The sequence below is a fragment of the Crotalus tigris genome, unplaced genomic scaffold, assembly GCF_016545835.1.
Source record: "Crotalus tigris isolate CLP2741 ecotype Arizona unplaced genomic scaffold, ASM1654583v1 scf7180000017663.5292952, whole genome shotgun sequence".
NCBI lineage: Eukaryota > Metazoa > Chordata > Lepidosauria > Squamata > Viperidae > Crotalus > Crotalus tigris.
This window is the reverse complement of record NW_024096550.1, coordinates 4,356,727-4,377,095: the sequence shown is the minus strand read 5'-3', so window position 1 is coordinate 4,377,095 and position 20,369 is coordinate 4,356,727. Positions and strand designations below refer to the sequence as shown.

Genomic DNA, 20,369 nt, shown 5'->3' with positions numbered 1-20,369 from the left:
TGAATTCCCAAGAATGCATAAGAGTTTGTAAAACATCCACAGTAAAGCCTCTGCCTTCAGTAGAATTCTTAGTTTAAGTGGACTTTCTGAAAACACCCAAATTTTTATCTTGTATCTGAAAAGCTGCTGGGACAGAGAAATAGCCAGAGAACTCTTATTATAAAAACTTCTAGCCAAGTTTCAGACAATTTGCTATAAACAAATCTATTCTAATCTGTTCCAGTTCCTGTCATATTACCCTACTGCTCAGTTCACATCATTCTTCTGACTATATTTTTGATTTGGAGTACATTTTTATTGAATGATAATTGACTTGCATTTTTCTTATTTTTCTGTTATGTAGCCTTGAAAGTCAGCACATAATCTACTGTAACTGAATTATGTTGTTTGCCATCTCCATATGAAGATTTCAACCCTTTATATAGCAGCTTATAATGAACTACACTATAGTTCACTCACTCCCTAATGTAAACTATAGAGCCTTGCAAAGTTTTAGAAAAGAGTTAGGTCATGGGAAAGGTCATATGAATTTTAAGGAATGACTTTCTTTATTAAAATAAACTCTGAAGACAACCACTTTTCAATAATATAAAGTGATAATTAAAACTAAGATTAAATTCTAAAGTTAGGCAAGCTTCGGAGCACGTTCAACTATATGGAGGATGAAAATTACAAATGTAATTTCTTTGGGGTGAAGATATAATTTGGGGAAACAGCCATAATATGCTACTCAATGATCCATAAAACTCATTCTTGACTTTTCAACATCTGGATTTAAGATATTGGAACAGATCTTCAATCTGATTTATTTGGATGTTGAACATATCGATGTATGAACCCTCCTTAATTTGAGCTAGGACTTGTGTCTTTTATTTACAATAGGATGAGGAAGCTGCTACAATTATGAATGAACTGCAGAACATCAACTGTAATCAAATCTGTTTCAAGAAAATAAACCAGGTACCTTTACATGGGTATTAATAGAAAATTTATGCAAATTGAAGCTGAAGATTTCTACCATTTTATCAGATTTCCAACAACTTAAATAAGCCACTAAACATCGACATAATTCATAAAATTGTATAACCAGATTATACTAGAATAGAATTCTACTCAGCAGAAATGACAATAAAAGATCAAATGTTATGCCCTACAATAAGAATAATAAATTGCAACATTAAGACTTGTGGCTAAACCTGATTGTGGAAGCCATCTCTTCAGCTTTGAAGTTCCAGGACAGAAAATATTAACATTCTGTTTTCTCAAGCATAAACACAGACATATTTAATAAATATAAAGATTTGTTGGATGTGTATTCTTATACATACTCATACACCTACATAAGGATACTAAATGTGGAAAACTCATAAAGTAATGGAATGCTGTATGTGGAAAAGAATATCTTATCATTAAGATATTTTATCAATCAAAAGTATATTCCATCTTTTTCTCCTTAACCAACCTCCTGATAAGAATAAAGAGAAAGGGGGAAGGTTAGACCTGGAAGAGGATGTTGTTTGAACCTCTACACATTCCACAAATAGAGGTAATAGACTAATTGAAAAAAATCTTATTGTGGACAAGTGCAATTGATTTTTGAAATTGGTTCTTCCTATGTTTATTTGAGTTGTGTGGGTGTATAAAAATATTTTCATTTATGGCCAATTGCAGTGAGCTGTGGTCACATGGTTGCAATTTTCAGTATTTTTTGGCTACTTTCTGGTGTTTACATCTGTTTCTGGCAAAAAAACCAACAACCCACCCATTGATGGGTTCACTAACAATTGCTGTGTTCTCTTAACACTCCATTAAAGGAAAGGTTGTAAAATCAGGTGCAGTCACATTGGGACTCTCTTAACAACTACAGTATCATGCCTTAAAACCATAAGTCTAGGCTCAATTACAGTTGTAAGTTGGGGATTACCTGCACACCTAGGAATGACTGTTTTACTTTGAGCTGAAAATGAAATGAGGCCAATACTGTGCAATGGTGGGAAAAGGGTAGGATTGTTAGAATATGATGGAGTTATGGTAAATCACAAGTGTGGGATGTAGACTTGCTTCACAGAGCACATTAAGTTGTGTTTGCCAGGTATCTGTGAATGTTGGCTAAAATGTGATAGGCTAGTTTGTGACTCTGTACATCAAATGAACCTCACAGCCATTGTTTCTGTGGATACTTCCAGCATGGCACCACTTTTCCATGGACACCTGCACACTATCAGCATGAGAACACACACCATACTGCAGCCTCCCCAAAGCAATATGAAGTAAATGGTTTTGACTGCCATTAAGATAAATTCTAAGAACTGGGTGAGCCAATTAGTTCTTCCTTTCAATTGTGAGGAGGAGAGTGTGACCAACAGGGTTCAGTCAGTGGTAGCTTCTCCTGTCTACACCTTTACAGTAGTTCATGTTGTGGGATAGATGTTAAGCATCTACCGTAAGATATTACCACTTTGTAGCAGCAACTTTGAGATGGATGGACTTCAACTCCCATAATTCCTCAGCCACCTTGCTCTAGTCTGCACTACAATATTGCCTGTAGCTGCTGAACCTTTACTGGGAACCCGGGATTCCGGGGGAGAAGAGATTTGAAACAAATGAAGCCATTGCTTTATTTTGCAATTTTGGGTACAAGGCAGCTGAGCCAGAAATAAATTGACAATGATGGCAGACCACAAATACATGGAGCAGAGTGCACACCTGAAGTTGTCCTAGCACATGGACCAATGTTATGTTTAGTTGGTATTGTAAAGAGCTCCTAAATAGTTATTTCCTAGGAGAAATTGGCCTGGCAGTGGAATAAGAAATGTTAAGGTTTTAACACCTTTCACTGTGATGCAACAGTTCTTTATGTGTCAGATTCACAGTGAAGACATTGCAGGGAGCCTGAAATGGTTGAAAATAAATAAATAACAAATAAATTGCCCAGAGCTTCAAAACATTATGGCTGTTTCCTTGCTTTCTACTTTACACTGGGCACTCTATAAACAGGTTTCCAAAAGACGCAGCCCAGATTCACCTTGCCTCGAAGCCCAACTATTGCGCATTAAGGGAAGACTTAAGGATGGGAAGAAGACGAAAAGCATTTTGCTGGCTGGGTTTGAACGTGGCCGTTTGCAGATACGCTCGGTTGATAAGAGGCCGACTGTTTGTGCCCGAGGTGTCCGTTTCTTTTGCGGCGGTACCAGCCAGCCTGTGCAATGAAATCGCAGGCCTCAACACCTACGCCAACTGGGTTTTTATAACACCCCCCCCCGCGCGCGCGCACACACACACACCGCCCTTTGGATGTTTTCCCTCGCTTTCTTTCCTCCGCGCAGACTGGCTGCTTCCCTCCGGCCGTCGCCTGGCAGATGCAAAGTCCGATTTCCCCCAGGGAAAATTGATGCGGGTGGAGAGATCCTCCCTGCCTGCCTCCCTTCTCCTCCTCCCCCCACGGAGCCCCCCCCCCACACACACACCGCCCGCCCACGCAGCCGCCACCAGCCAAGCAGAAGGTGGTCCTATTTTGGGCCGCGGGAAGAGGGCCTCCCCTAAGAAAAGTGAAAGCCGTGCCTTGGCTCCGCGGCGTGCGTCACACTTTGCAACCCCGAGCAGCAGCAGCAGCAGCAGAGCGGTAGTCGCCGCAGCCGCCGCCGCCGCGCGCGCCTGTGTGTATGGGTTTCGCGGGGATGCGAGTCTCTCTCTTTCTTTTTCTTCCCCCCTTTTTTTTCTCTTTCGCCTCTCCAGCTAGTTGGATCCCTCCGTCCTCCTCCTTCCCCGTTTTCCCGCAGGTTCCGCTCGCCCCGCACGGCTGCCTGGCGAATCCCCAAACAACCGACGGCTGAGCGGCTGGAGCCTTTCAGTCCCCCGACAGGTTCCGAGCGGGGAAAGGAAGGGCAGAAGAAGGGCTGGCGACGGGGGCAGAACGAGAGCCACGGAGCCGGAGGAGGGATGAAGGGAAAGCCGTCTCGCTCGGGTTCTCCACGCAGATCTTCCTCGGCTCGGTAAAAACGCGGAGATTCCCGCCTGCCCGTTCATGATTTGGGCTGCGCTTCTTCCTCTCGCCTTCTTCCTTCTAACTGGCCGGAACCAGAACGGAACCAAAGGATGGGCCGAGCCGACCGGCAACCCGTTGGAAGATCCGCGGCAGTTTTCCTGTGCCTTTTCTCCGCCCTGTTGCTGACCGATGGGAGCAGACCGGGGAAGACCGCCTGCCCGGCTTCGTGCACTTGTACCAAAGATAACGCGCTCTGTGAGAACGCCCGGGCGATTCCGCGCAGCGTGTCGCCCGACATTACCTCCCTGTAAGGGGCTGTAGGCAGTGGGGGGAGGAGAGGGGGCTTGTCGGTGGATCGCGCAGTGGGTCTCGGGTGGGCGCTCCGGCCGGCCGGAGGGAAGATCCGCTGGGATTGCAAAGCAGCCGCCGAGATGGAGGGGCAAAAGCGGGGAGCGGGTGTTGGAAGGGCTAGAAGTTGGATCCCTCTGCGCGTTTCTCTTAATGCAACGCCGTCTGTTGCTCGGCGGCGTCGATCTTGCAACAGCCATTCCCCCCCCCCGTCCCCCGCTGGAAATTGTCACTCCTGTTGACGGGACAGTTAACCAGCCAGGGCTTGGTGACAAAATGACTCCCCGACGAGCTCGGACGCTGTTAACCTCTGCTTTGCTTTCTTTCCCCCTCTTCCCCCCCCTCCCGTTTTCCTCTTCTTCCAGATCCTTTGTGAGATCTGCTTTCACGAAAATCCCAGAAAGGAGTTTCATCTTCTCGCCCAATCTGCAACTTCTGTGAGAACGGTTTATATGGTGATTGCTTGTTATGAAACGTGTCTCTCTCTAAAAGCGCTCCACTAACGGGCTTTAAGTACAATACTTGTTTTATATGAAGGAGCTAGTGCAGAGCTATTATATAACAAAATGTACCTAGCGTTTCCAGTGGAAGTAATTAAAGGTGTGTGATACCTAGCAGATTATTATTACTGATATTTTCTTCACTGTCTTGATCTGTTCTTTTGGTGCTTTAGTATCCACCACCACTCTTAGTGGAATGCCTATTTAGTAAATGTGAATTCTAGTTAGGGCAATGCCACCATGTTCCCGTACGGTGTGCACCGCCCTACCGTGTACTGTCTTTTCTGAGGCTGGATAATGGGTCGTCATAAATCATTTGTCTACGCTTTCAGAATTAGTGCTGCTGAATGTTAAGAGTTGTGGCTGACTAAACAAACTTGCTTTTCTCAGAAAGGAAACATGGATTTCAGCGGGGCAATTTTATAAGCAAGCCTCATGTCAGTGATATAGATAGATCCTTCATATTTGTGATTTGTGTGAGGATTGAAGACTGTTGGCTGCAGTAAACACAGCCGAGAAATATTTCTTTGGTTAGCATCATTTGATCCTATAGGAAAAGCCCAAGTTCTGTGGAAAAAATGCAGTCCATAAATTAAGATACATCTGATTCAGAAACCTGTCAAGAAATACAACTTCTTTTTTTTAGAAGAATCTTAAATACCCAGGCTCACACACGGTGGACTGTGTGAATTGGTCTAGGGCATAATTTTGCTTTAGTGCTAAGCATTATGTCTGACTGATCATTATCCACTTCTAATGCTGATACTCTGTCAGTGAGGTGATGTCCTTTTCTTTCTCACCTTATATACTGGGAGCTGATCAGACAGAATGTGCTCTCAGCTGAGGTTTCAATTCCAAACAAACGAGTAAATATAGTTACCATGGGAACATACAGTTTTTCCCAGATCTTTTTCAGAATAAAAAAACCATAATCAGGAATAGGGCAAGAATCTCACCTTATCGCGCTGGGAAGAAAAAAGATAATGAAAAAAGATATGTTTCTCCATAAAGGGGAAGGCCCATGGCGGCTATTTAGTCATGAGTATGCCAGTGTGCCATCTCAGCAGGCTTTGTTGTGACCTTTTTGTAGATGGAAATGGTACATTTTAATGTGAGTAGATATAAATCATACCTTTGATATATAGATGTACAATTTGGGTCCAGAATCTCATTGGGAATGAGAAATGCAGATTGCTTGGTATTTATGATCTGTAACTATTTATCATAGGGCATTTTAGGATACTGATTTTCTCATCTTATTTTTGTATAGATGATGCCACATTATTTCTGATTCGTATTCTGCCTGTTTGGTGCAAAATACTAGCTCTCCTATGTGATTTTTGGAAAGTAAGATTGTTATTGAAGGAGAGGTGGGCTTTTGAAGCCATTTGCATTTGTGCCTTGTGATTTTGATAGTTTCTTCATTGATGGAACTAGTGTTCCCACTTCCCAAGAATATTTTTTTAAGAAAATTTTAAGAATATGGAAACTGTTGGCAAGGCTAAAAGATAGAATGTAATTCCCAAGGAATATGCAGTACAGATCAGGCTTCTTTGACTTGGCATCTTCTAGCTTTGTTGAAATACAGCTCCCATCCTCATATTGGCTGATAAAAGCTGTAGTCCAAGATCTTAGGAGGGCAATAGCTTGATGAAGAGTGATGACAGTTATAACAGAAAAAGACAGGTGGAGCTGCTTTAAGGGAGGTATCAGGCACACATTTGTACAGGTAGCTTTTGAATTACAAACTCAATTAAGCCCAAAATTTCTGTTGCTAAACGAGTTATTTGTTAAGTGAGTTTTGCCCCATTTTATGACTTTTCTTGGCACTGTTGTTAAGTGAATCATTGTATTTGTTAAGTTATTAACATGGTCATTAAGTGAATCTGGCTTCCCCATTGACTTTGCTTGTCAGAAGGTCACAAAAAATGATCACATGACTCCAGGATACTGCAACCGGCATAAATGTGAGTCAATTGCCAAGCATCTGAATTTTGATCCCGTGACCATGGGGATGTTGCAATGGTCGTAAGTGTGAAAAATGGTCATAAGTCACTTTTTTCAGTGCCATCGTAACTTTGAACAGTTACTAAATGAACTGTTGTAAGTCGAGGACTACCTGTAGTTAGTTTGTGCTTCCTGATTGAGTCTGAACTGTTTTTGAAATAGTATGAAAAAGGGGAGAGGGTTTTCAAGAATCCCCCTCTCCCAATCGAAAGGCTACAGAAAGTAAGACTAGCCCTGAACATATCAAGAGGCACAATCTGGTCCACAATAAATCACATTTAAAAAACAGCCACACAAAAGGACAGGAAATTTGTAATGGAAATCCGCTGAACACATATCGAAGGCTTCAAAATTGGGAGAAAGACCTCCAAAATCAGGAGCCGTATACATCTTGAAAATTAAAACTTTCAACGGGTATATTACAAGTGACTCTTAATCACATTCTCCATAATATTCTTGTGATCATTTTGTTTTTATATCACCATCGTCCCTTTTTATTATCAAGAAGGAGTTTCCTTCTCTGGTTCCTTCTCTTAAAATTTTAAATATAGAATCATAGATGGCTTCTCCAGTGAGTTTTTAGGGGAAATACTTGGGGATCTAAAGGCGCTCAGGGCAATGAGTAAGACAAATGTGTACAGAACTTATTTAGAGCAAGGGTGCTCAACCTTGGCAATTTTAAGAGAGTTGAAGTCCACAAGTCTTAACAAGTTGCCAAGGTTGAGGACCCCTGCTTTAGAGGGAGGGAGGGAGGGAGGGACTGGAAGGAAGGAAGGAAGGAAGGAAAGAAAGGAAGGAAGGAAGGAAGGAGTGCTAATAGTGAGATGAGACAAGGGGAACAGGTAGGTGGAATGAGGGAGCAATGAAAAAGAAAGATCACAGAAAGGAGAGCAAAACTAGCTTGGAAGCTCCTAGGCCACTGGTAACAACCTGTGGTCTTCGAACCCCCAAGGATCCATTTGGATGGGGAAAGCAAAATATTTAGTCCAATTTTTGAGGTTATTGGGGATGAAATGAGTGTCTTAAGCTTTACCTATGGCCAGGACTTTTTTTGTCATAGAACGCCCAGAATGGAGTTCCGGCACCTTTTTGGGATGGAACCTTGTAGGGTAGGCAAGGCGGGTTATATAACGTGTGTGAGTTCCGGCACCTTTTTTTTTTTTTTTTTTTTTTTTTTACAAAAAAAGCACTGCCTATGGCGGTCATATTGCCTTTTTAAAAAATGCATCTCTCGACTCAAACTGGGATTATTTTTCTAATTGAGGTTAAGGAACAAAGTGGGTATTTGAAGATTCTGCTTAAGGTACTTATTTCAACCTTTAACCCCTCCCTCAAATCGGCAGATATATTGTCCCCTAACTTACGCATCACATGCCACAATCCCTGAATGCCACGGGCAACCACCACAAAATATATTGCCTGTCTCATGAAGAGTCATCTTAATCCTGAGAGAATCACTGCAGGAGGGAATTGCAGAGTGGATGACCCAAACAATATCCCTGGCTGCAATTGATCTATGATCTCATTGAGAATTGATAGATCTGATGAAACTTTTATTCCACAAAGGATAAGTGACTAAAATAAAAGTCATAAAGCAGGGAGGGAATGAAGTAAAATTCTACTAGCTCTTGGACATCTGGGTGATGGCCAGAACCAAATTTTCTTTTCTTTCAGTGTTGAAGAAAAAAAATGTAAGGCATTAGTAAAATACTGTTCCAATATTAGAGATTAATACTTCAAGAAAATTTTAAAATAATAAAGCATCTCTTTGCTACTTCTACTTCTATTGCTATGTTTTAAATCTAATTGCATTATGCACACTGAACTTTGGAGTAAATAAAACTACCGGTATAACCAAAAGTCTTAACATTTTTAATTTGGATGTATATATATTTGATTTTTAAAAAATAAAATTAAAAATCTTTGAAACTGCATTTTTCAGGATACAGTCAGTCTTTCAATAGTATGCATTTCATTCTGTTTTTAAAAACTGTACCAATTACAATCTTAATTAAGTTATAAAGACTTTCGTAAATCTACCTTGCTTACTTTAATTTATGTAGTAATTCTTTACAGGATATTTTATTTAATATAAATTGCTTTAACTTCCCTTAAGTAAAAAAGGAAATATCAGAGAAAAATAATGCTTAAGTTTAACATATAAAATTTAATTATCAAGAAGATAATAGCTGTAACAGTGCAGAAAAATATTAAAATATTATTCCATTGATCATGTAACTTGCACTGGTCCAGGGAGTTAAGTAGCATGTGTATTGCAAAAAGCCTTTTCAGGTGCAAATATCACATTGGTAGGAGCATTTGCTAAAAATAGAAACAATTATAACCCTTTGATCCAGTTGATGGTTCCTTATAGAGTGAAGTTAGATACCTTTTCTGCTGTGTAGGGTTATATGTTATTGTTTAAATGTAATTAACTACGTCTCTAATTTGGCCCCATATTTTTGGAAATTTTTCTATAGTATGTACGATATCATGATAGTGTATGAATTGGAGAGGATTATACTTTTCCATCTTAGACGCTTAACAAAGGTGGGTTGTACATTGCTCAGTTATTCACAACTGGAGCAGCCTATAGACTAATGAAATAAATAAAATGCAGTACATGTAAGCATGTCCTTCTCATCTCCTTTCATGGGTATTAAAAGGTTAAAAGAAAGAAAGAATTCTGCTAGTGCCTCAGGATTATTTTTTTTCTCATTTAAATTCCATGTTTGGTGGGGAGAGGAACATCCTAGAACCTAAGTGGGAAGCAAAGGTTTAACCTTAAAGAACCAGATAGGGCAGGGGTCCTCAACCTTGGCAACTTTAAGACTTGTGGATTTCAACTCCCAGAATTCCTCAGCCGGAGCTGGCTGAGGAATTCTGGGAGTTGAAGTCCACAAGTCTTAAAGTTGCCAAGGTTGAGGACCCCTGAGATAGGGGAAAGCAGGGAGCAAATTCTGTCAAGAGTTGCAAACATCTGGAGGACCATGGTATGACCTCCTTGATGCCTTTTAGTGGTGATCTGGATTTCTGCAGCTCAAAATAGCAATCCTAAAATCTATATCCTATGTATAGGATATCTACATAGAAATAAGAAGACCCTGATATCAACATAGAAATAAGAAGACCTTTAGAGATAAAAGCCAACTGGGTGACTCAGGGCAGGTCACCCTCTCTCAATCCAGCCCATCTCACAGAGACAATGCTGGCTCCCTCAGCCAAGAAATAAGAGATGAGCACCATGATTGGACAAGGAAACACCTCCCTCCCCCCACACTCTCACACAAACACACACACAGAGATATAGACATAGATAATATAGCTGATGTTCATCAAAAACACATTTGTGGTTCATTTAAGGATAAAAAAAAACCCACACCATTTTGCGTGTTTGATGTGGGCCTAAATTATGTTCCTTTTGTTGGAATGAATAGCAATGCTTGCCCTTGCAAAAGTTCCACATGCGGTTGAGAATAGTGTTGGCGCGCTCCAATGGAAGCTATTATGTAAATTGCAGCAATTTGCGTTCAACTTCAAGTGTTAGAGGAAAGGATAATTTTGAAACAATATTTCTGATTGCACTGTATTTATTTCTTATAAAGGCAAACTCTAGAACTTCGAAGGAGACATTGTGGGGTTGTAGGAAAATACTCAGAAATGCCAGTTCTTTAAATTATGGCATATTTAGTCAATATCATGAAACGGTTTCATGTATATTATATATATTTGTGTCTTGAAGCTCTAGATCAGCTAGGAAATATAGTTCTAACACATCTTGGAGGATGTAAGGTTGGAGAAAGCTAATCTAGATTGTGTGTGTGTCTATTTCATTTTGTTAGGACATATGCAGAGCAGGAACTATAATCTTCATCTCTAAAAATAATCAAGCATTGAAAAATCTATGTATGTCTAAGACCATGTCACATTATTTTTTGTCTAATATTTCTTTCTACAGGTTATTTACTGCAAACACATTTGACACCATTAGTAGCGATGCTTTCATGGGCCTTCCTCATCTAGAATATTTGTGAGTTGAAATATTTATGGTCCAAGATTTTTTGAGTGAGTTAAATGCCTGAGATGGAGATAGCTTTGACCAGTTGCGTTTATAACCCCATTATAGGTTTATAGAAAACAACAACATCAAATCACTTTCCAACACTTCTTTTCGCGGGCTGAAGTCCTTAATTCACTTGTAAGTATATTTGTTGGTTTGTTTAAATGTATTGGCCATCCAACTCCACTGTACAAAACCAAGGAAAACAAAAGAATATCCAAATGCATTAAATTACATAGGCACCCAGACTAAAATAATCTAATAGACAGCAAAAGCAACAAAACAAAGCAGGCACCATTGAACAAGTAATAAACTTCAACCCCAGGCCTTGGACCAATCCAGGTTTTCAAAACTTTCCAGAAGCTCAGGAGTGAAGATTTTGTCCTTATTTCTCAGGGATGCTGCAACAGAGATGGCCCACTTCCTCAGTTGTGCCAGGTGGCCATGTTTACTGGAGAGGACCTGGAGAGCATCTTCTCTGCTGAAACATACTGGGTGGGCAGAAATATTGGAGATAAGCAGTCTCAGATATCTGGGCCCTATCCCATAGAGGATTTCATAGATAATAACCAGCAACTTGAATTGCACTTGAAAGCCAACTGGCGGTCAATGAAGCTTCCGTAGCAGTGGTGACACATAGGAACACCAAGAGGCTTCTGTTACTGCTTGCACTGCTGCATTCTGAACCAGCTGTAGCTTCCAAGTAGTCTTCAAGGGCAGCCCCAGGTAGAATGCATTGTAATAATCCAATTGTGAGATACCAACGATTGGCTGAAGGGCCTCCTGATCGAGGAAGGGGTGAACTGATGCACAAGATGAACCCATGCAAAGGCTCTCCTGGTCACATCTGACCTGCTCTCTGAGCAGTAGCTGTGAATCCAGAAGGACCCCCAAGTTGCATACCAGTCTTGACTGAGGAAGTGCAACCTCATCCAAAACCAAAGATGCTGACATCCTCAATAGCCACAGCAAGGATTGAGCTGAAATCTGTTTGGTCCTATTTAGACCTAATAGCCTCCAGATACTGAGTCAATACATTGATAGCCCCTTGAGTTGAGATGTAAAGTAAGGTATCAGCATACTGGTGATATTGCACTCTGAATTGGATGTCCTTGCCCAGTGGTTTCATGTAGATGTTGAACAGGGATGGGGACAGCATCTAGTCATGCGGTACTCTATACAAGAGAGGCCGTGGAGTTGATCTTCTCCACTCCCATCAACATAGACTGAAACTGACCACTGAGAAAGGAGATGAACCACTTGTGCATAATGCTTCCTGTGCCTAACCTCTGCAGCCAGTCCAGAAGAATACTGTGGTTGACGGTATTGAAAGCTGCTAAGAGATTGTGGATCTCTAGAATGGATACACCATCCCCATCCCAGCTCCATCAAGTGCAACCACTGCCGGAAATGGATGAAATGTCATCCAACCCACATTATCCACAACCTTTGCCAGAAAGGGAAAATTGGAAATTGGCTGATAATTCTCCAGCAGATAAGGATCCAGCCATGATCTCTTGAAGAGTGGCATACCACCTCCAAGAGGCCAAAACCACCATATGAACCTTTCCTGTGTTCATCTCCCAGGCTGCTTTAATAACCCAGGAAGGGCCAGTACCCTATTTGCACTAATAGCTCACAACGCCACCATCCTGTTTGCCTTTGTTTAGAAGTAAACCCCATTGCACCCAATGGGACTGTGTTCTGTGTGTGTATAGGAACATTTGGGGCCTCCTGAAATTACCACTGTTGCTGACCTGGAGGCTATTCATATGTTAAGTGTCTGTGTTTTACCTATTTATTGTAATACACACACACACACACACACACACACACACAAAGACACTTACAGTATGGGGAGAGACTTCATCACTGTCATTCTCCTTCCAGCTGACCTGCTCTCTCTGCACCATTAGCAATGGGAAGCTCTTAAGTTCTGAGCAGTGACCCGGAAGTGACTATGTGGCTTCTCTCTTTGCTCTAGTGACACTGCACCAAAGTCCTGCCTAATATTGGCTCAGCAGATTCCTTTGATCAGAAGAGGAGGGCCTTTTTACAATTATATATAATACTCAGGAATTAGTTGTAAATATATTAGCCAACCATCCAAGGAACCATAAACCTAGCTTTGCATGTGGGCAGTTGTGGTTGGGGTTTTTGAACACCCAAGTATTCACCAGCAGTTGAGGTCAACTCCAGAGACTTTTTACCATTATCTTCTTGATTCGAAAAAGTCAAGATGATGGCCACAAGCTTTTTTAAATTGTGGAACTATTATTGGTATCATGGTATTTTTCTAATAAAGGGCTTAAAAAAACTCCAAGTCCTTGGAATTGGCCTGTGGACAGACCTTCAGTAATAAGTTGGAACTGAGTCAATGTAATACAGACATTTTTTTGCGTAATAAATAGTTTAGTCATCTTCCCATTTAAGAATATGAATAATAAACAGCATAATGACAGCAAATGTATTACTGTTATTATTTTCTCGGAAGGGTATGATGTTATGGAAATCTCCTATGCTAGCGGAAGTGCATCCATGGGTGGAAAACAATTTGAGTGTGATCATAGATGTCAATGAGACAAGCCATGGCTACAAAGCTATTGCAACTGATATTCTTGAGCAGTATTTCTCAACACTGAAAAACATGCTGGCTGAGGAATTCTGGGAGTTGAAGTCAACACATCTTAAAGTTGTCCAGGTTCTACTGTTCTACAGGTGGAACTGCTAAAGGTAGAATTTGAGGACAGAGGATGCTTAAAATACCCTGAAATCTTTTTCATTGTTAACAGTAACAGTAAAAACAATAAAATAGAGCATTGATGATATTACCTAGTTTGGGTGATGAAACATCTGCAAGAAAGCAAGCAAGCTCAGAGAGCACCAACGATCCCTCATTTCAACCCTGAGCTACAAATATTCTCCTTTATTGGTAAAAACACAAGGATTGTGGTTAATAGTTTGGCAAGACAGCAGACAGCTGGAAAAGCTTAGAATAATAGGGAGTGTGGATGTAATATTTTAACAGGAATTGTGTCTTTTGAGGTATAATAAATAAAGAGTTTCATATTACAATAATATTACAATTACTGGAATTGCTATTACAACTGATTATAATAGTGAATCACATTGTAGCAGTGCATGTGTTATTATTTGCCATCCTAGTAATTCATTAAACAGGAAACAAGAATGCAAGATTAATCTAACCCTAATTATATTTTTTTTACAGGAGTCTTGCAAACAATAACCTCCAAACACTCCCTAAAGACATATTCAAAGGATTGGATTCACTATCAAATGTGTAAGATACATTTTTAATATTCCCATTATGAATGAAAAGGGGGGGGGGAAAGCCCATCAATACTTATTATGGAACAACTGCTCATACAATGGGCCTGAAGTTATCTGCTTTATACCCACCAAGACCATTATCATCAATTATCTCATTCATCTAATAGATTTTTTTTCTATTTAGGAGCATTCCTCATGGCAGTTTTCTGCAAACTGGCAGCTGGCAAATGAGTGTGCCAGATTGCAGAATGGTGCCGCAGAATATCTAAAACAAGTTTGTCCCCTACAGTAATGTGTTTTTGTGGCAACTTTATCTCATAGGCAGATTTTCTTAAAATTATATCTGTGCATTTTTTATAATTGTCAAATTGCCCTGCAAGAGAGGGAGAAAGAGAAAACTACTTCATATGCTTGGAAAGTACAATCTTCATAAGCTTTCCTAGAAATGGGAATGGAATGAATTTCTCAGCCATGTCTACTGAGAGCATTAGCTGTTCTCTATGAACTAATTTAGCCATAGCCATTCCCACCGGCAAGAGAGCCAGCTGCTTTAAACAATTTGCTCTGCAACAGGGGTCTTCAAACTTACTGCTAGAATAAAAGGGAAAATATTCTAAATATACTAAACAGCCAAGGGCCAATTAAGTGTGCTTTGTTCACAGGTAGGCAAGACATGGAGCGAAGGCCTATTTGTGCCGCAAATAATTGCAAGTAGCGAATGGCCTCTTGGCACCTCATTTTCTCTTTCTGGCACCTGCTTCTCTCTTTTGCAAGGAAATTAGGCCAAGAGCTGCCATCTGGCTCTAAGGCAGCAATTTGTCCATCTAACCTTTTATATATAGCTTTATGGTTGCGTATGGGGGCCTTTGAGTTAGTATTGACTCCTGATAACTCCCTGAATGAATCCCTGCAGTTTTTATGGCAAGGTTTTTGGGAAGTGGTTTGCCATTTCCTTCTTCCTAGGGCTGAGGGAGAATAATTGGCCCAAAGTTACCAAGTTGGCTTCGTGGCTAAGGCAGGACTAGAACTCATGGTCTCCTGGATTCTAGCCTGGTACCTTAACCACTAGACCAAACTGGCTCTCCTTATGCAAAACTATACTTCCCTTTTATGTATATGGAATGGAATGGAATGGAATGGAATGGAATGGAATGGAATGGAATGGAATAGAATAGAATAGAAGGGATCTTGGAGGTCTTCTAGTCCAACCCCCTGCTCAGGCAGGAAACCCTATACAATTGCCAGTCCCATATTTCCATTTCATGCAAATGCAACTACATGAGAAGAACATCAAAATATAAAGTTACATCCGTCCACCCCAAATAACTTAATGATTACAAGAAATGTTCAAAATGAGGCAGACACCCCCACAATAAAGTGACCCGGTGTTCCAGCAGAAAACAGGCTGAAATGTATGCAATAAAATAAAACTACACAGAGAACAGGCATTTTCCCTAGCATCTGGAAACATATTCGAGTTTGCACAAAGTATGTCTATCAAGATCTAGATAACATCTGAGAAGAATAAAATGAGCTAGGATTATTAATGGGAAGGACATGTACCAAAGTATTATCTATCTAAATCAGTTGGGCTTAATTTCCTGAACTTGGCTCTTCTTATTTTAGCGTGAAAGAGCAACCACAACGTTTGAAGATATTTTTGCTTTTAAAAGGACATTTATAAAATTTATATTGTTTACATGACATCTAGAATAATGAGCTAAAATATCACATGGAAAGTTGTTTTAAATTCGTTTCCTGTAAACTTAAAATGAGTTTTTAACAGAGAAGAAAGTTTTGCCTATTGGACACTACAGCAATTATTTAATAAAAGATTAGTTGCAATTGCTTTTCTGTTGGAGATACATTTTGGACTTGAAATATTAATTCATATGATTTGTATTATTGTATTTGATCTGAAATATACATAGCTGGTCTTACACTCTGGAACAGTCATTATGTGTAAAAAATACATGTTGCTTCTTGGTTATATTCTGGTCTTCAGAATTTAGCAAGACATCAAAAAATTATGGACTTTGTGGTATAGGGACTGGCTAAAGAATGCTAAGACAAGATGGAAAAAAGACATCTACAACTGATATGGGGCAGTGGGTCATTGACAGTCATTATTGGTCAACTTATGAATTACTGTAGTTGCTGTTCATTGATTGGTCAGTTTGAGAAAGAGGCAAGGAAAAGACTTTTGGGTACCCGTGTTCAAAGTTTTTAGAGTTCTGTTGGAATATTATTTTCCAGACATTTTTCTTTTCTGTTTTTAATCTGAATATATTTTAAGCAGGTAAAGTTATATTAATAATATTGTATTATTCTTCTTTAGTAATTAGTTTCTAAAATCATTTAAAATAGGTAATTTTACATTTCCAAAGAAGAAAGCAATCTTAAAGCTTTTTTGCTGTATCAAAGGATTTTATTTCTTTCCAGGTCCAATTTAAGCCTGAAGGAATTACTCAACCAGAATAAGAAAAAAAAGAGCCCCCAGAGGCAACATTCTCCATACATAATCCAGGCAGAAGCATCTGCAAAATTGGATGCTTTTGTCAAAATAACAAAAACAGCATTGCATTGTCATTCTACAATCTCCACCCCTTTTGTACATGGGTATAACACCATAATTCACATACAAAAGAGGGAGGTCTTGCAGTATGATGATATGGTGCTGTTTTCATCTTAGTTCCCCCTTGACCCACGCTGTGCCTCTCCATCCAGAAATATAATAAAAGGATGCTTAATTCAGTGTAAGGTTTTTACCTTCCTCCCTTCTCTCTCTTAGGAAATGTAATATACATTTGCTTTTTTAGACCCCTAGGTTGTTGTTTTTTTTTTAAATACAGGCTTGGTTTCTTCCTTAAAACGCATTGTCTTTCATGCAATAGTGATCTAAGAATAGTATAAACTAATAACCTGTTTTTTAAAAAACAAATGGTAGTTTTTAAATTATAATATTTCAAAAACATTGTTTCTGTCCAGAGACCTGAGAGGAAATGCTTTCAAATGTGATTGCAAATTGAAATGGTTAATTGCATGGATAAGCAGAACAAATGCAACAGTGGAAGACATTTATTGTGAAAGTCCACCAGAGTATAAGAAACGCAAAATCAATAGCCTCTCTCCTAGTGAATTTGATTGCATCATTACACGTAAGTCTTCAATATGTCTTCTATTTGTTTCATTAAGTTTTATTCTTCAAGGGCAATTGCCTTTTGGTTGAGCAAACAGTCTTCTATTGGGTTAATCTATTTATTTACCTAAGCCGAATATTGCCTGTCTTTTGTTCACAGCAGCTTTCAAGAACTCAGACTCTTCTCTGTTGTGTTGAGATTTTTCTCTCCATCCTTCTCTATAGGAGATTGAACCCACACAATGGTTTTTGCTTTTTCAAAAGGCAAATGGACTTTGTTTTTGCTGAAGACATATCGCTTCTCATTGCTTCAGAACTGAAGAAGCTTCTTGGATGAGAAGCGAAATGTCTTCAAAGAAAAACAAAAACCAGTTGCCTTTTGAAAAAAGTACCTTTGGGACAACCATGACCTGGATGACTGAGAATCTCCATAGACACCTACACAATGGTTGTATGGCCTGGTTCACCTATTGCCCTAAATCTCAATGAGATTCCACTGATTTTGGCTTAGCCTTGTGTGTGATTATCTGTAACTTACTTTCAGAAGCCATAGTGAAGCAAATGATAGGTCAGTGTGCGAAATCAGATGCACACTACAAATTCCTTACAATATAGAAGTTAAGCAAAGCTGGGTAGGAAATCTCAACTATATGGGATGGTTTTACTATGTAGGGTTTAACTGGCCAAAACTGTTTTATGCTTGGAGAAGATCAAGGTTTCTCATTCCACAGTAACTGAAAGTGTCTTATTTGCAGTATTGGGCCCTAATTACATTTTATGAAAATCAGCGTGACTGCTATATTCATAATTTTCATCCCAGGGTGCTAGTAAGAAAGAAAAGGCCTGTTTAGTCTGGGGATGAGCTGCTAAATTAGAAGCTGGAAGGTCAAATGTTCTAGTCCTACTTTAGGCCTGGAACCCAGCTTGGTGACTCTGGGCCAGTCACTCTGTTTCTCTCTGTGCACTAGGAACAAGATATTGGCAAGCCACACCCAAAAATGTTGCCAAGGAAACTACAGGGATTTATCCTTATAGTCAGCAGGAGTCAGATGTGACTTGATGAACCATAACAGCCACAGTAGGATTAGGCTAATTAGAATTGGCTATGATTCAAGCATGAATGCTCTTCTCTGTTAATAAACATTTTCATCTTTTGTTGTTTTTGTTGACTAAAGTCTAATAAGCAGGAGAAATAGATTTATAAAATACCAGTGCCTTGAATAAGTGATTTACTTTTTACAATAACATTCCAACAACTAAATACCAACTTTTAGTATGTACTTTTTTTTCAGAATTTGTCGTATTTCGAAAGTTACCATATCAGTCCCTGTCAGTGGACACTTTCTCATTCATGAATGATGAATATGTGGTTATCGCGCAGCCTTTTATCGGAAAATGTATCTTTCTGCAATGGGACCATGTGGAAGGGACATTCAGGAATTTTGATAACATCACAGGTATTAACAGTTGATTTCTTTGAACTTTGTGTGGCCTTATCATGCCAGTTGATGATACACTATATCAATCTTTGTGCAGGGACTTCGGTGGTTGTCTGTAAGCCGATCATTGTTGAGAATCGCTTATACATCATTGTTGCCCAGCTCTTCGGTGGCTCCCATATATACAAAAGAGACATTCATGCAAACAAATTTATCAAAATTCAGGATATTGAGATCCTTAAGATCAGAAAGCCTAATGACATCGAGACATTCACAATTGTAAAGGATGCATACTTTGCAATAGCAGATAGTTCAAAAGCTGGCATCACCACTGTCTATAAGTGGAATGGAAATGGATTTTATTCTGACCAATCTTTGCACGAATGGTACAGAGACACTGATGTGGAGTATCTTGAAATAGCCACCAAGCCTCACCTGATCATCTCAAGCAGTTCTCAACACCCAGTCCTATATCAGTGGAACAGGGGCACAAACAATTTCGCTGACCCAGTGGATATTCCAGATATGGAAGATGTTTATGCTGTCAAACACTTCAAAGTGAAAGAAGATATTTATGTTTGCCTAACAAGATTCATTGGGGATTCCAAAGTAATGAAATGGACAGGATCCAAATTTCTGGATTTACAAAGAATGCCGTCCAGGGGGTCCATGGTGTTCCAGCCACTTCAGATAAAGAATTATCAGTATGCTATTCTTGGAAGTGATTATTCTTTCACTCAAGTCTATTTCTGGGATGCGGGAAAAGCCAAATTTGTCAAGTTTCAAGAATTAAATATTCAAGCGCCAAGATCCTTCACACACGTTTTTGTTGACAAACAAGATTTTCTCTTTGCATCAAGCTTTAAAGGAAATACAGTGATCTATAAGCACATCATAATTGACTTAAGTGCATGATACATACATATTTACACACATACACAAACACCCCAGGTATGGAGTCTGTTGTGAGACTTCTTCCATTAATAACAGAGACCTAACAAACTAAATGCATGACAATGATTCTCTTTACGTCCAGTCTGCAAAATGCCTTTAACAGCTGAGATTGTTGAATAAAGTGCTACAACTAATATCTTCAACCATAAATGTCAAGTCTAGTGCTATTTGAAATTACAATTTTAAAAGAAGGATAAATTAAAGCATTAACTATTATTTGCAACAACAGTGTAAATAGCTAATGAAGCTCCATCCCTCCTAAATGAGTTGGAAAGCACCAATCAATTGTAATTTTTCATTATTCACTGATCAGAACATTGCCAAATAAAATGTTTACGTTTTCTTTTCTATTCTCAAATAGCTTTATTTATATAATCATCCCATAGGTAGTTTTTGCTCATGTTGAGGGTGCCCTAGGGTCATGAAATTTCAATATTACCAGAAATGTTATATTGCACTTTGGTATAAATCTATTACATACACTTTTCTAAACAGAAAAAGATTGTTTGATATAATTCAATCAGGTAATTTATATGCATTCACATGTATCAAATGTACAGCTTAATTCCATGACATTCATAAGAAAAAAAAATCAGCTGGACTATCTCTTATGTTTTCTTCTCAATATGTACAATACTGACATAAT

At 39.4% G+C, this 20,369-nt stretch overlaps 1 protein-coding gene across 3 annotated transcripts; it reads left to right on the top strand.

Moving 5' to 3' along the window:
* Window positions 1-2,738: 2,738 nt before the first annotated feature.
* On the top strand, window positions 2,739-20,073 carry LGI1 (leucine rich glioma inactivated 1). Of its 3 annotated transcripts, XM_039336009.1 has the most exons (9): window positions 2,739-3,656; window positions 3,780-4,292; window positions 4,699-4,770; window positions 10,799-10,870; window positions 10,967-11,038; window positions 14,130-14,201; window positions 17,180-17,349; window positions 18,623-18,787; window positions 18,867-20,073. In XM_039336009.1, exons 2-9 carry the CDS (start codon window positions 4,096-4,098, stop codon window positions 19,682-19,684), a joined length of 1,638 nt encoding a protein of 545 aa, XP_039191943.1. In that variant the 5' UTR covers window positions 2,739-3,656; window positions 3,780-4,095; the 3' UTR covers window positions 19,685-20,073. The 3 variants fall into 3 exon arrangements, with proteins under 3 accessions (XP_039191943.1, XP_039191944.1, XP_039191945.1); XM_039336010.1 differs by lacking the exon at window positions 2,739-3,656 and having other exon boundaries at window positions 4,128-4,240; XM_039336011.1 differs by lacking the exon at window positions 2,739-3,656 and having other exon boundaries at window positions 4,263-4,292; window positions 4,699-4,788.
* Window positions 20,074-20,369: the final 296 nt, after the last annotated feature.

Bases quoted from the DNA above. Each gene is read 5' to 3' on its own strand.
- LGI1 (XM_039336009.1), top strand. From the start codon at position 4,096: ATGGGCCGAGCCGACCGGCAACCCGTTGGAAGATCCGCGGCAGTTTTC. The intron at 10,871-10,966 runs GTGAGTTGAAAT...ACCCCATTATAG, and splicing joins CTTCCTCATCTAGAATATTT to GTTTATAGAAAACAACAACA. The intron at 11,039-14,129 runs GTAAGTATATTT...TTTTTTTTACAG, and splicing joins CTGAAGTCCTTAATTCACTT to GAGTCTTGCAAACAATAACC.